Source organism: Oncorhynchus gorbuscha, linkage group LG15 (genome assembly GCF_021184085.1).
Source record: "Oncorhynchus gorbuscha isolate QuinsamMale2020 ecotype Even-year linkage group LG15, OgorEven_v1.0, whole genome shotgun sequence".
Lineage (NCBI taxonomy): Eukaryota > Metazoa > Chordata > Actinopteri > Salmoniformes > Salmonidae > Oncorhynchus > Oncorhynchus gorbuscha.
In genome coordinates, this window is record NC_060187.1 from 28931809 (window position 1) to 28948544 (window position 16736).

At 47.2% G+C, this 16736-nt stretch overlaps 2 protein-coding genes across 3 annotated transcripts in view; one reads left to right on the forward strand and one right to left on the reverse strand.

The window, feature by feature from the left end:
• Positions 1–6194, forward strand: part of LOC123996862 (SUN domain-containing ossification factor-like) — a 45377-nt gene extending 39183 nt beyond the window's left edge. Inside the window, 3 exon segments of the mRNA XM_046300641.1 lie at positions 2524–2615; positions 3771–3826; positions 4553–6194. Of these exon segments, the coding sequence (XP_046156597.1) occupies positions 2524–2615; positions 3771–3826; positions 4553–5050 (646 nt within the window). The 3' untranslated portion in view covers positions 5051–6194.
• Positions 6195–13968: 7774 nt separating this feature from the next.
• Positions 13969–16736, reverse strand: part of LOC123996864 (dynamin-2-like) — a 32276-nt gene continuing 29508 nt past the window's right edge. For both annotated transcript variants that reach the window (XM_046300645.1, XM_046300644.1), the window contains 4 exons: positions 16299–16463; positions 15843–16081; positions 15551–15745; positions 13969–14505 (listed from right to left, as the gene is read on the reverse strand). In XM_046300645.1, the coding sequence (XP_046156601.1) occupies positions 14466–14505; positions 15551–15745; positions 15843–16081; positions 16299–16463 (639 nt within the window). In that variant the 3' untranslated portion in view covers positions 13969–14465. The remainder of the gene's footprint in view (positions 14506–15550; positions 15746–15842; positions 16082–16298; positions 16464–16736) is intronic.

A 16736-nucleotide genomic window follows, 5' to 3' on the forward strand; every position in this document is an offset into this window, starting at 1 on the left:
TAAACACACACACACACACACTGCAGTCAACCACTACCCCAGCCCCAAGAGGTAAACACACACACACTGCAGTCAACCACTACCCCAGCCCCAAGAGGTAAACACACACACACTGCAGTCAACCACTACCCCAGCCCCAAGAGGTAAACACACACACACACACTGCAGTCAACCACTACCCCAGCCCCAAGAGGTAAACACACACACACACTGCAGTCAACCACTAAACCAGCCCCAAGAGGTAAACACACACACACACACTGCAGTCAATCACTACCCCAGCCCCAAGAGGTAAACACACACACACACACCGCAGTCAATCACTACCCCAGCCCCAAGAGGTAAACACACACACACACACCGCAGTCAATCACTACCCCAGCCCCAAGAGGTAAACACACACACACCGCAGTCAATCACTACCCCAGCCCCAAGAGGAAAACACACACACACACCGCAGTCAACCACTACCCCAGCCCCAAGAGGTAAACACACACACACACACCGCAGTCAATCACTACCCCAGCCCCAAGAGGAAAACACACACACACACACTGCAGTCAACCACTACCCCAGCCCCAAGAGGTAAACACACACACACACACACCGCAGTCAATCACTACCCCAGCCCCAAGAGGTAAACACACACACCGCAGTCAACCACTACCCCAGCCCCAAGAGGTAAACACACACACCGCAGTCAATCACTACCCCAGCCCCAAGAGGAAAACACACACACACACCGCAGTCAATCACTACCCCAGCCCCAAGAGGTAAATACACACACACACTGCAGTCAATCACTACCCCAGCCCCAAGAGGTAAACACACACACACTGCAGTCAACCACTACCCCAGCCCCAAGAGGTAAACACACACACACTGCAGTCAACCACTACCCCAGCCCCAAGAGGTAAACACACACACACTGCAGTCAACCACTACCCCAGCCCCAAGAGGTAAACACACACACACTGCAGTCAACCACTACCCCAGCCCCAAGAGGTAAACACACACACACCGCAGTCAACCACTACCCCAGCCCCAAGAGGTAAACACACACACACTGCAGTCAACCACTACCCCAGCCCCAAGAAGTAAACACACACACACACCGCAGTCAACCACTACCCCAGCCCCAAGAGGTAAACACACACACACTGCAGTCAACCACTACCCCAGCCCCAAGAGGTAAACACACACACACTGCAGTCAACCACTACCCCAGCCCCAAGAGGTAAACACACACACACACTGCAGTCAACCACTACCCCAGCCCCAAGAGGTAAACACACACACACACCGCAGTCAACCACTACCCCAGCCCCAAGAGGTAAACACACACACACACCGCAGTCAACCACTACCCCAGCCCCAAGAGGTAAACACACACACACTGCAGTCAACCACTACCCCAGCACCGAGAGGTAAACACACACACACCGCAGTCAACCACTACCCCAGCCCCAAGAGGTAAACACACACACACACCGCAGTCAACCACTACCCCAGCCCCAAGAGGTAAACACACACACACACTGCAGTCAACCACTACCCCAGCCCCAAGAGGTAAACACACACACACACCGCAGTCAACCACTACCCCAGCCCCAAGAGGTAAACACACACACACACCGCAGTCAACCACTACCCCAGCCCCAAGAGGTAAACACACACACACTGCAGTCAACCACTACCCCAGCCCCAAGAGGTAAACACACACACACTGCAGTCAACCACTACCCCAGCCCCAAGAGGTAAACACACACACACACACCGCAGTCAACCACTACCCCAGCCCCAAGAGGTAAACACACACACACTGCAGTCAACCACTACCCCAGCCCCAAGAGGTAAAACACACACACACACACACGCAGTCAACCACTACCCCAGCCCCAAGAGGTAAACACACACACTGCAGTCAACCACTACCCCAGCCCCAAGAGGTAAACACACACACACTGCAGTCAACCACTACCCCAGCCCCAAGAGGTAAAACACACACACACACTGCAGTCAACCACTACCCCAGCCCCAAGAGGTAAACACACACACACTGCAGTCAACCACTACCCCAGCCCCAAGAGGTAAACACACACACACTGCAGTCAACCACTACCCCAGCCCCAAGAGGTAAACACACACACACACACACTGCAGTCAACCACTACCCCAGCCCCAAGAGGTAAACACACACACACTGCAGTCAACCACTACCCCAGCCCCAAGAGGTAAACACACACACACTGCAGTCAACCACTACCCCAGCCCCAAGAGGTAAACACACACACACTGCAGTCAACCACTACCCCAGCCCCAAGAGGTAAACACACACACACACACACCGTTGTCTGATCTCCCCACATTATTTATAAGAGTATTGTTGTTGCTTTTGTAGGTCTGATATAATGTTCCTTTTAGTCCAGTTAATGTTTCATAGGGAACATTGGATCTCTTCCATGTTGTTTAGTTTAACCCTTACTAACATTACTGCACTATCCTATATCCTGTATGTGCCAGGTGTTTCTCCTCCTATGATGATTTGAGTCTGAAGCGGAGAGTATCGTGTCCTCTCCTACGCTCCAAGTCCTTCACCTTTCCTACTTCAGAAGGTGAGTGTGTACACACACCAAGTCACTCTACAGCTTTCTAAAAAGGACAAGAGGCCTGCTCATGTGGCCTCTCACATAAACACACCCTCCCCCTTTTCCTCTACCCTTCCTGTCTTCTACATCGCTGTTCTGTCCATCGTGTTGCTGCCCTATCACACCCATAGGAGCTGAAGCAGGACTAAAAGACTCAAAGCCTTACATGTCCTCCCTGTATAGAGGACAGCTTCATTATCGACCGCATGACTAGATGCTCTCCCATCTGTGTCCATGCTGCTGAACAGTATGTCTGCTGTAAGGGTACTGGAGCCACACCCCACCATGAAGGAATAAAGACCTTAATTCAGACAGCCATGTTACATAATTCTCCTCTTTCCTCTCTTTCCCACTCTATTTATCGCGTGTCCCTGGGCCAGAGTGCGTGTCCCTGGGCCAGAGTGCGTGTCCCTGGGCCAGAGTGCGTGTCCCTGGGCCAGAGTGCGTGTCCCTGGGCCAGAGTGCGTGTCCCTGGGCCAGAGTGCGTGTCCCTGGGCCAGAGTGCGTGTCCCTGGGCCAGAGTGCGTGTCCCTGGGCCAGAGTGCGTGTCCCTGGTGTCCCTGGGCCAGAGTGCGTGTCCCTGGGCCAGAGTGCGTGTCCCTGGGCCAGAGTGCGTGTCCCTGGGCCAGAGTGCGTGTCCCTGGGCCAGAGTGCGTGTCCCTGGGCCAGAGGGCCGTGTCCCTGGGCCAGAGTGCGTGTCCCTGGGCCAGAGTGCGTGTCCCTGGGCCAGAGTGCGTGTCCCTGGGCCAGAGTGCGTGTCCCTGGGCCAGAGTGCGTGTCCCTGGGCCAGAGTGCGTGTCCCTGGGCCAGAGCGCGTGTCCATATAGAGGCTAAACTGAAGGAGACTATAAATAGAACACAATGCTTTTGGCTGGCTCCTGTTACACCACTGCAAGTAGTAACAACAACTAGAGAACCCTACGTCACCCAGTGTACCTACTAGCTATAACCTCTTCAGAGGAGCTATAACCTTTATTCTGGGCTGTAGTATGTCAGGGTGTGTAATACTATTTTAATAGTAAATCAGTAGTACTACTTGCAAGGTGGCGTCATGCTTGTAACGTGTGTTCCTGTGTGCCTGCCATCTCATCATTAACATGGCCCTGTTCTCTCCCTGTTCAGTAGGCCCTGACGACCTTTACATTGTTGAACCTTTAAGGTTCTCACCAGAGAAAAAGGTACAGTGTCTCCTCTCCGCCTGCTGTTGTATGGTGGCCCCAGCGGCCATCTTTGTTTGCTTATGGTATCAGTGGAGTGGGGTGAACTTGCCCCCAGACTAAGGTCAGTTTAGCATCCTCACATCCTAATGGTTAAGAAGACTGTAGGGTCTGGGGAGGGTTAAGCTGATCCTGGATCTCTGGTTATGGGCGATTTACGAACTTGTTAGGTTAACCACTTCTCTGTTGACACAGGCTAGAAGCCCACTGTTAGGGGGACGATGTATGAGCAGGCACAGGGCAGGCTTGGGCAGTGGTTTGAAAGTTATAACCCACCAATAGATGGCAATAAGCTGCGACACATAACATGGCTTTGCGCCACTCATGTAGAGATGCTAAGGTTTGGCATTTAACTATCATTTTCTTCAGGCATGCTATTATGGCTGACCCTGTGAAACAACACAAACATCACTGGACCTATCCAGTGTGTGTGACGACAAAACATTATTATTATAATGCCATTCTACCCACAGTCCCTGCCCTTCCCTGTCCTGTCTGTAACCTCATACTGAATCAAAATGTCTCCTGTTCTCCATCTTTGAGAGCTTGGTATCTGTCCAGTTTGGTTGTAACCGTGCAGTGTGTCTGTCTGGTATAGATGTGGTTAACATGACTTAACATATTTATACATCTCTAAAGTTAGCCCTGTACTCTATCAATCTCTCCATCCTCTCTCTCTCTCTCCAGAAGAAACGATGTAAACTGAAGGCAGCATTATCAGCCCCCTCTTCTCCGATGGCTAACGGGGGACTCAAATGCAATGGTCTCCCCCACTCCCTGAATCCCCCTCCTCCTCTAGAAGACATGTCCTCTAAGGAGCTCCCCTTCCCATCAGAGAGTAGCAGCTGTTGCTCCTCCAGCCACTCTGAAGAGTCCTACATCAGCCGAGGCCATCCCCTCTCCTCCCCCCCAGGCCTGTGTAATGGCCACGCTGCAGTGCTCCTCCCATCCAACCTTCCCTCCCTCCCTCTCCCCTCCTCCCTTCCCTCCTCCCTCCCCCCCTCTCTTCCCTCTAAGAGGTCAGTTAAGCGTCGGCGCTCTCGTCAGGGAGATCTGCAGTTCTCCTCCAGACAGACAGGAGGCGCTGCTGTGAACGCTCTGCACAGCCTGCAGCAGCTGATCAAGGGAAACAAGGAGATCAGTGTGGGGACCATAAGAGCCACGGCAGTCACAGGACACGTCTGATCACACACACATGCACACTTCAGATTGACTCATATACACACACCCTGGTAGCAGACTTGGTTAGGGATGTGTGAAAGGGTGTGGTCTTGCCCCAAAATGGCCACATCTCTGAACCACATCTCCCATGAGCACCCTGCCCACAGTGGAACTCAAACACCATGATATTAGTCACCCTAGCAACAGCCATTCAGAGACCTCTCCACGGTCATGTGCCTTTCTGTCCACTCTAAAGCTTTCACTGATATAAAAAACACTGAAAGGATTGTTCTTTTTATGTTCGGAGCGAGACTAATGGTGGGGAGTGTTACTAGGAAACAGACATTAATTCAGCTGTTTCTACTGGACAAGCACATCAGACCTGGGCATCAGGGGCTTGTACTCCAGCCCTGTGCCCAGAGGAGAGGGGCTGAGTGGAGCTCTTACCCGGTTCCTTGTGAAAGTACAGTATGAAGCTGTAAGGATGAAATGTGTCGCAGTGAGAGAACTGTGCAGCAGGATTAGCTTCTTCTCCCTCTTTCCTCCTGTCCTCCATTTCCACATTCTGTTTATTTTCTGTGCATTGTTCAGTGCTAGCTAACACTACTGCAGTTGTTCGTATGGGACCAGGGTGTTAAACCTTTCACACACAACAGGCCCTCTGTCTCCCTTTCTCAGGCAGTCTAACCTAACGCCATGCAACTAGCAGAGCTGAATGAAGATACATAACCAATGTGTGTGTGAGCATGCAAGCGTTCCTGTCTCTAGCCCATGTTTATCCAGCTCTGATACAAAGGAACAGGCTCTATACCTCTTGAACTCGTTAACCTAGCTATTCTCCAGTCAGACTTCGTGTGTGTGTGTGTGTGTGTGTGTGTGTGTGTGTGTGTGTGTGTGTGTGTGTGTGTGTGTGTGTGTGTGTGTGTGTGTGTGTGTGTGTGTGTGTGTGTGTGTGTGTGTGTGTGTGTGTGTGTGTGTGTGTGTGTGTTCACACAGAGAGCCAGCCAAGAGGAAAGGGATCTTGTACTGTATAGACTGGTTGTTTTTGCACATTGTGACAGGTCAACAGAACCCAGTCAGTTAGGTTTTTATATTGAGCTGTATATGAGCCATGCTGAGAGCTGAATGTTGTGTGTTATTATAGTGGTTGTTAGGAACAGTTTAGTCTGAAGACAAACAAACCCGCTGTTCGTAGAAGTTGCCTCTAGGATCTGCTTTCCTTCCCCCAATTCCTAATATTAACCATTGATATCAACAGTGTAATGCAACACTGACCTTTCGATCAGTGACACAGGGTAATGTCAGTCTTGCGAGCAGATCCCCTGAGGTCCTGTAGGGGATGCTGTGAGGCCACTTTTATTTATCTAGTTATTTATGTTCCGGCCTCAAAACAACCCTATCATGTAGCCCAGGGGAAACGCATGGTACATAGAATAATGATTGCAATTAAAACAAAGGTAGATGCATTTTACTGTCGCATACTGTATGATTGTCACTGGCTGCCCGACACTAGTTCACCTATTGTGACCAATATTTGTTTTGGGTTTTCAAAGCTATATGGACAACAAGGTATCATCCACCTTTTGTCTCTGTAAAAGTGGTTTGATCATCTGGTGTTTGCAGAGTTGCCTCCACTGTCACACCTGCACACACACCATGGTGTTAATTAGAAGCCTACCAGGGAACAGAGGGCTGTAACAGTCCCAATAACTGCTGGGGTCGTATACGAACCAGCTTCACCTCACAAGTTACTGTTATGGGAAGATGAAGTTAAAACAAATGTTTGAAGTCAATTTATTTGTCTGTCTGTGCTAGGATGTGATTGGAATGGCAAAAGTCCATTTGAATAAGTTGCAGATGTGAAAAATCATCTGTGTACTATATATCTGTGCCAGTGGTTAGTATGGCAGTGGTTAGTATGGCAGTGGTTAGTATGGCAGTGGTTAGTATGGCAGTGGTTAGTATGCCAGTGGTTAGTATGGCAGTGGTTAGTATGGCAGTGGTTAGTATGCCAGTGGTTAGTATGCCAGTGGTTAGTATGCCAGTGGTTAGTATGCCAGTGGTTAGTATGCCAGTGGTTAGTATGCCAGTGGTTAGTATGCCAGTGGTTAGTATGCCAGTGGTTAGTATGGCAGTGGTTAGTATGGCAGTGGTTAGTATGCCAGTGGTTAGTATGCCAGTGGTTAGTATGCCAGTGGTTAGTATGCCAGTGGTTAGCTGGCCTCTGAGCTATGTTGGGTTGGTTGTTGACTGACTGAGAAAGAGACTGGGCCCACAGTATTCTACAAACTACACACACCACACTCCCTCTACAGACCAACCACCCAGGTCCCCTACTCCACACACTGACCTCTGACCCCTACACAGTTCAGGGTTCAGAAAGTGTGAAGAGCTCTCTTTTAGTGCATCTGTTTTAATTGAACCACTTCTGTTCCCATTACCAAGAACATCACCTTTAACTGGCCACCTGCTATCCTTACTAGCTTGTCATTCATTCATGTGTTTATTACTGTGCATTTACCCCACCTCGAATAAGGTAGTGGTTTTCAGAGGAGTCTGAATGAACTTGTGAACTTAATAAAGGGAATGTTGGAAAAGGGTTTGGAACGCACTGTTTTATCTGATTACAAGTGTTCCACACCCAGTGAATCATGACCGACTTTGTTTTTCTACCCTTTTTGAATGTGTATGATATTATGTGTATGATATGTGTATGCATGCAAGAGTGTTTCTTTGTTCTCTTGATGTGTGTTTGTGAGAGACTCAGCGAAGCCCTAATTTAACACACTGACTAGAGATTGGTACTCATGACCCCCAGGTCTCAGTGTGCACTTTGTTATTATTACTACCTTCATGCCTTTTGTTTTTCTACACTAAATGCTGTCTGTCAACTGCTTTGCTTCTCTCTTTCTGAGTATTCTGGGAAAGAGCTGCACAGTATTGTGGAACAGGAGCGACAGTAACTACAAAGATGTAGTACCATTAGAAACTGTGAATTTCTAAATAAAACATTTTGTCTTTCACTCGACTGTTTGGAGTCTGTATTCGTTTGTGACATTGCTCCAGGTAAAGGTTGCACAGATCTAGGATCAGTGGAGGTTTATTTATTCTCTACAGATTCCTGCTGTGTTGAGAAGTTCCGCATCACCATCTTATGGTAGAACAGCACACACTGCAAAACAACACATGACCTGTTCAGATGTTAACCAACTCTTGCTTTTACAAAACGAAAAGGCTTTTTGGTATGTAAATTAAACAATCCTACTTTTCTGACCCTGCTATTCTTTGGTTTTGGGCCAATACTAACCTTCATGAGCTGACTGGTGTATTTGTTTTTGTTCTGAGGGGCTGACAGAGCGGTTGTATCCCTCGACACTGTTCCACCGTCGGACTGGAGACCTCCGCTATACACAGAGGACGCAACCTGAGATTGGGGATGTGAGCAGAGTGCAAGAGGGAGAGCGGGGAAAATATATGATAAAACCGCATCTTCCTTAACTCTGTGTGTCAGTATAGTGTGTGTCCCTACCGCTCCCTCAGTCTCTGTCTACACAGCCACACCCTGCTCCGGTCCTGCCTCTCTCTGGCTGAGCTATGAGGGGTCCCTGCCTGCAGCTAAGGTCAGAGATCGTCAATAGACATTGTCACATTGAGCCGGGGCCAAGCTTCTGCAGTTTATGGGTCCAAAGAGAAAGGTATGACAAACCAAGATTAGGGTTTGGATTGAACATGAGGCTAGGATTAGAGTTGTATTTAGGGTTTGGATTGAACATGAGGCTAGGATTAGATGTATTTAGGGTTTGGATTGAACATGAGGCTAGGATTAGATGTATTTAGGGTTTGGATTGAACATGAGGCTAGGATTGGATGTATTTAGGGTTTGGATTGAACATGAGGCTAGGATTAGATGTATTTAGGGTTTGGATTGAACATGAGGCTAGGATTAGATGTATTTAGGGTTTGGATTGAACATGAGGCTAGGATTAGATGTATTTAGGGTTTGGATTGAACATGAGGCTAGGATTAGAGATGTATTTAGGGTTTGGATTGAACATGAGGCTAGGATTAGAGATGTATTTAGGGTTTGGATTGAACATGAGGCTAGGATTAGATGTATTTAGGGTTTGGATTGAACATTAGGCTAGGATTAGAGATGTATTTAGGGTTTGGGTTGAATATAGGACTAGGATTAGAGATTGGTTTGGGTTGAACATTAGGCTAGGATTAGAGATGTATTTAGGGTTTGGGTTGAATATAGGACTAGGATTAGAGATTGGTTTGGGTTGAACATTAGGCTAGGATTAGAGATGTATTTAGGGTTTGGGTTGAATATAGGACTAGGATTAGAGATGGTTTGGGTTGAACATTAGGCTAGGATTAGAGATGTATTTAGGGTTTGGGTTGAATATAGGACTAGGATTAGAGATGGGTTTGGGTTGAACATTAGGCTAGGATTAGAGATGTATTTAGGGTTTGGGTTGAATATAGGACTAGGATTAGAGATGGGTTTGGGTTGAACATTAGGCTAGGATTAGAGATGTATTTAGGGTTTGGGTTGAATATAGGACTAGGATTAGAGATGGGTTTGGGTTGAACATTAGGCTAGGATTAGAGATGTAATTTAGGGTTTGGGTTGAATATAGGACTAGGATTAGAGATGGGTTTGGGTTGAACATTAGGCTAGGATTAGAGATGTATTTAGGGTTTGGGTTGAACTGGAATGTGGACATGAATCTAGTTTTAGGATAACCTCAACCATATTCCTAACTGTACCCCCACCCAAAAGGTTCTCCAATTCCTAATTTAACCCCTGCTCATAGGATTTAACATTAAAGCCTGTCTGTAGTCCCTAACTCTGTAATCCAAACAATGAATTTAACTAGCCCTAATCCCCTCATCCTATGCTTACCGTGGTTGGTTCTGTCCCTCTGCTTGTCTGGGTGCTGCAGAGGAGAGGTCTGGGTTATTAGTACAGGAGCCAGACCCATCAGGTGGGGAGCGTAGGGCCAGGGTTTACTCCTCTGGACTGGGTATTGACTATGGACAGATACAGGCATCTCTAGGACGTGTGTTATTACCTGTTGATAGACAGGGCAGTCTGCTGGTAGATCTTCCCCAGAATGGTGGAGGAGGGACCACACATGTTCACCATAGACACCTGCACACAGACATCAATAGTTATGAAACCAGTTAATGATTTTTCGGGAGTTTTAACTTTTGTTTTATTTGTCTCTTGTTGCTGGACTGAATCTACAAAATATGAAACCCCTTCAAGCTTGTTTAATATTTAACATTTTCAGGACCTCACTTCCGGGTAGTGGAAGGATGAGATTTTAGGAGCGACGGTGTTCTTGTTACAGCTCAACGAGTGACAATCCAGCTCATGGTCAAAGACCGTACAGTATGTAAATCAAATGAAGGTTGAACAAAGGTTCAGAGGAGCCCCGATGGAAGACCTTAGACAAGCCTCATAATGGTGATTGATAAGGTTAACAATATGGATGTTATTATCACCTACAAGTGTGATGATTTCTACTGGAGAAGTTTCTGCTGGGGGGCTGTAGATCAGGGTTTCCCAAACTCAGTCCTGCCCCCCTCCCCCGGAGCACATTTTGGTTTTTGCCCTAGCACTGATTCAAATAACTCATCAAGCTTTGATTATTTGAATGTGTAGTGCTAGGACAAAAACATGCACCCAGGGGGCCCGGGGCCCAGGACTGAGTTTGGGAAACACTGCTCTAGAAAGATTTCCCTGTTGTCTTGAATGCACTGAAGTCAGAAATATCTAAGTTCCCAGTTTTGTTTGAGGCACCAGTCCTTCGCAGGTCGAATCTGGAAATCCCTTTTTATTGAAATAATGTGTAGTTATAACAGAAATGTAACATGGTCTCTGGGATCTTTTCAGGATGGTTCTGTTGTTGAATGATTACAGGAATAATAGAGCTAACAACCACAATCAGCTTTCAAGACAAACCTGGCAGTGCTTGTCATACATTTTTATGCGATAATGTTGTGCTCTGAAACTATAGTACCAGTTTGACTACCCATGTCTCTGTATGATGTGTGTGAGAAGGATGTGGTGCTGGGTGGGGCAGTATAGGGAATATACTAGTTGTGATCTATGGGATTAATCTTTTGCCTATGGTTATTTTTTATATTTATTATTTTTATTTTTTTACCTTTTGTTTAACTAGGCAAGTCGGTGAAGAATAAATTATTATTTTCAATGACAGCCGAGGTTAACTGCCTTGTTCAGGGGCAGAACGACAGACACATAACAAGGTTATGTGTTTGTCCATTATGGAGCAGACAGTGGGTCGGGAGTGGCCCCAGGCGGAAGGAGGAAGGTGCTATGGGATCGCCAGTCTTTCCCTGATAACTACGTGGACCACCGCTTCATGGAGGAGCTCAGGAGGAACGAGGGTCTCCACCTATATCGCTGCTGTGGTGCGGGAGGCAGGACTGATGGCACATCTCCTTTGTGGCTCTGTTCCTCACTTGCTGGTTGTACATGGAGCAGATACTGTACACACCTTACAGCTCTAATGACAACCTATTCTCCACATAGCGCACTAACGACCAGAACAATATAGTGTAAGTCACATATCTAGGGTTGTAGTCAAAAGTTGTGCACAAGAATAGGAAATAGGTTATGATTTAGTTTTAGACTCCTCTACCACATTAGGACATGTCTCAAGTCTAAACCCTATATTTTTGCTCTCCACCCTGCTGTGGAGCGGCCTGCTCTGTGCCCTGCTTGGCTACTGACTCTACCAAGCACTGGCTCCACGGGGGAATTCAGACAGCCACCAGTGTACACGTTGGTCTGACGTGAAGAGTGCCTCCATCTTCACCTTCGGGTTCTCTCCTGTCCTCAGGACGTTAAGAGTCCATCAATACAGACACGGTTACGCCATGACAGCCTTGATGCTGGTGGCCTTCCCCTACACCCAGCCCACTACCCCTCTCTCAATCTGCCTGGCCTCTCCCTTCCCCACCTCTTGGGGCCTGGACTCCTCTCCCTCCTCCCTTCATACCTTCAGCGTGCTCTGCTGGGCCCAGTTGATCAAACTGCAGAGTGACAAGTATAACATACTGGGATGAGGCCGAGATACGAGAGGACCTGACTCACTTTCTACACTGATGGGGAAAGACCAGGGGGAGAGGACTGGTGGGGCAAGCCACACACACCCCCTAATCCACCGAGGAGGGTTAGCCAATGCTGTCATCCTCAAATACCAGACTGGTAGAATGATTGGCATCCTGAAAACACTTCAGAGAGAAATATGTTGCTCCTATTTTAGCAGAACAAGGAGGGTTTCTCATCTAGAACTAATCATGTTCTTTGCTCAGATTCCAGCACTAGGAAAGGACATTGTTGTTAATTTATTCATTGTACAAAAATGAAAAAAATGTCTAAACATGTGTGTCTAGTAACCAAGGGCTCTGAAGCATGATAGAAGCGAAAACTTGTTGAATTGCAAACATGTTGAATTAAGTAGGAAATATTAAACCTATAATGATTAACATTTTTGTAGTACTGTCAGGTTTTTTAAATGCAGCTTTGTTATAATAAAAGTTGTTTTTATTATACATCATATAGGTTAGTGACAATTAATTATTCAGAATAGGGCAAACTTTCAAAGGTTTCATGAACTCATAAAAACGTGAGTATGTGTGATGAATTTATTCAGTGGATAGTGTTACTGTTGACTGTGGTTAGACGAGATTGGAAAGGAGACCTGATACTGCCTGTTGACAAGAGCAGTTTCCCAACTCCGGTCCTTGAATACCCCCAACAGCACATATTTGTTGTAGCCCTGGACAAAAAAACACCTGATTCAACTAGTCAATGGCTTGATGATTAGTTGACAAGTAGAATCAGGTGTGCTTGTCTGGTGCCACAACCAAAAATATGTACTGTTGGTGTATTAGTCGGGTACACTAAACTACGTGTATGGAGTACCGTACTAAATCCACTTGATGTCAGCCGTAGGCCTACCTTCACATCGCCTTTCCCGGGCCTGACGCGGTTGGTTCTCGGTTTTGTCCCGGGCTGTTGTCGTTCCTGTGGCTCCATGGTGAGTTGTTTGATCCTCGACTGAGTTCAGCCGGGGATAGTGTCTCTCACCCCCCCACGAGACCACTGAGACAAGGCCAGAATGGTTTTGTCTGGTTTTCACACGAATGTCGTAACAATAGAAGTTAATGATGCTACATTCGCGCACCGACGACATCGAATTCAACACGACCACCAGGCACATAAAACTAGGTCGAAGAAATACTAATACTATGAAATTATCTTCAACCTAGACATAAGGCAATGTAACAACGTGTAGAAAGCACTATTTGCCTAATTAAAGGGTGACATATAATTTCTGTATGGCTTATTATACTAACAGAAGCGCGGCTGGGAGTCTGTCCCTGTCTTTGACGCGCTGATTGGAATGATCCAATCTGTTAATATTTATGGATCTATCAAATAATACAAATCTTCAAGTAAAATGTCCACAACATTGTAGAAAATTAAAACCCTGTTTATTTAAAACCATAGAAACAGTGGTATTGTTTTTGTGTATTTACACAAAGCTCACACATGGTAACACACATTCCAGCATTTGTAGACCATATGTAGGAGAAGGGAGGGGAGGGGAGTGAAGGGGAAGGGAAGGGAGTGAAGGAGAAAGAGGGGAGGGACGGAAGGAAGGAAGGAGAAAGAGGGGAGGGACGGAAGGAAGGAAGGAGAAAGAGGGGAGGGACGGAAGGAAGGAGAAAGAGGGGAGGGACGGAAGGAAGGAAGGAAGGAGAAAGAGGGGAGGGACGGAAGGAAGGAGAAAGAGGGGAGGGACGGAAGGAAGGAAGGAGAAGGAGGGAAGGAAGGAAGGAAGGAAGGAAGGAAGGAAGGAAGGAGAAAGAGGGGAGGGACGGAAGGAAGGAAGGAGAAAGAGGGGAGGGACGGAAGGAAGGAAGGAGAAAGAGGGGAGGACGGAAGGCAGGAGAAAGAGGGGAGGGACGGAAGGAAGGAGAAAGAGGGGAGGGAGGGAAGGAAAGAGGGGAAGGAGAGCCAGCACACTATTACAGATTAGACAGCTCATTGACAAGTTCTGGATAAGAGTCTCCAGCAAAATGGTAGATTGATATGAGTTTAGAATGGGTAGAAATTATCAATATGGCAATGGATTCAACTTGCCCTCTAATAGACTAGTATAAATAGTCACCACATTGATTACACCTATCCAATCATTTCAGATCTTTGCAAGTGTCTGGGAGGTAGGGGATAGGAGAAGTGCCTCAGGGTTCTGGGATATGGGTGCATTTGGGATTTGGAGAAGAAGTTAAAAAAAGGCATTACAAAAAAAGTAGTAATATAATCCATCTGATTGACAGACTGTATGATGTAGTTGTCCTATAAGAGGCATTGTTGTGTTGTGGGGAGGGGTCAGTGCAATGGTTTCGTGGGGACAGCTGGGGGGTGCCTCCTGGAAAGGGACAGAGAAGAGAGACCATTACTGAACTAGCCTGTGCCCCAACAACCAAATGTTCAGCGTGACTGCCGCTTTTGGACGTTAACAAGGCGACACTCCATCTTAACTCCTCCTTCACATTTACTGGATTGGTTGAACAGTACAGAAGAGAACCTCCCAACATTTTTTTTATTACATTTTTTTCCATCAAGACCAGTATGTAGGGGGATCTTGTTTCAGGCATTTCTACGCCTACTACAGGACACACACGACAGTACATACATCATACACATGTAGTACGTATTTAAAGTATTAGAGTACTCTACAATTCATACAAAGTTTTTATTTTAGTATTCAAATAAAATAATACACTATAGATCTCCTAAAGCAAACAGTGTGCCCTCAGGAGGAAAGTCCTGTTGAGAAATCAGTGAGCATTCCTGCTAGTGCTGACCAGGAAAGATCCCTGTGGAGACAAAGGAATCTTTTGGTGTGTGTGTGTGTGTGTGTGTGTGTGTGTGTGTGTGTGTGTGTGTGTGTGTGTGTGTGTGTGTGTGTGTGTGTGTGTGTGTGTGTGTGTGTGTGTGTGTGTGTGTGTACTGGTAGAGTGTTCCTGTGATGTGAAATAGGAGAAAAGGTCATTTTCCTGGGATAGAGGTAGAGAAAAAGAGAGGGAGAGTTATGGAGTGAGTTTAGGGAGGGGCTTGAGAGGGATGATGGGTGAGGCCCAAAATAACTGTGGAGAGGAAATGAGGCAGAAAGAAAAAGAGCCGGGCCAAAAGCAGGGGAGGAATGAGTGCAGGGAAGAAGTGGAGGAGAGGGGAGAGAGATATTGCATGCGGAAAAATGGAAAGCAGTAAAACAAATCCATGCCAAGAGAAGTAAAGTTGTGAGAGAGAACGAATGTATACTGGGGTTGATGGGAAAGAGATGAGAAACACATTTTCCAGCTGACCCCCATCCAGTTCAAATAACCTCTGCAGCCCAATGTTTGGCTCTGCACGCGCAGAGAATTCCAACAAATAGCTAATGAATAAAATAACATTATCACCATGGTTACCTGGGTACATTAGGGGGGGGTCTGATGAGTCCAGTGGGTGGAGACTGGGTGGTATCAGCGTGATTGCTGATTGGTCCATGGGGTGCGACGCGGGAGGGGACTGGTGGGGCCATGGGGGCGGGGCCTCTGGTGGAGGGCAAGGCTCTAGGAGCAGCGGCTATACGCTTAGAAGCTATAGCTGTAGGACTGGGAGACCTGGAGGAGAATGGGGTTAGAGTTATGGTGGTGCGCGTGCGTGCGTGCACGTGTGTGTGCATGCATTCATATGTACACGCGTGCGTGTGTGTGTTACCTGCAGCTGGTCCCAGGGGCTCCATGCAGCCAGGAGGAGTCGACAGGAGGAGGTAGAGGAGTAGAGGAGGTGGAGGTAGAGATGTCTCCTATGATGGCCAGAGCCTCTTTCAGGGCAGAGTGAGTCCTCAGCACCTCCTCTCTCCTCTGCTCCTGTTCTGGAGACTCATCCATCAACACACACTTCTCTGCTAGAGAGTAGAGCTGCACCAGGAGATCACTACCAATATACAACTTCACCTGGGGAGGAGAGAGGGATGGAGGCACCACACAAAGCCATGGTTGTCTAAACATGTTTGTATATCTGTATCACAACCGTTGTGTCATATGTTGTACAACCTGAGAGTGTACTAGTCTTATAGATCAGATTGCTAGGATAACAATATGGTTCTGTCCAGGTGTTATGAGATGTAATAAAGATGGTCTGGAACGCCCCCAGAAAGACAGACAGTCTTACGTTATTGATCATGAGGTGCATGATAGTCTTGGGCATGAGGTCTCTGATGGCTTTGTAAACGATGTTCATGTAGGAGTCCACCAGGTTCCGTATGGTCTCTACCTGACGCTCCAACTGAGGGTCCATAGAGAAACTATCACTAGAACCACTACACTCCCCATCCACCTGGTAAGAGGGAGAGGGAGGGATGGATGGTTGGAGAGAGAGGAGGGAGAGAAGGGGATGGCGAGAGGGAGGGAAAAGAGTGGGGGAGAGAGGTGGCTGTTAGTGGTGTAATTTGTCATGGCTGCTGTAAGGTACAGTATATTGCATTGGCAACATGGAAAGTTCCTTAACCTAATAAAGTTTTTTTTTTTAATTGAATTGATGGACAAAAATGAGTGGGAGGAGAGAAAAGACAGGGGAGATGATGGAAAGGAGACAAGGTGAGGGGGTTAG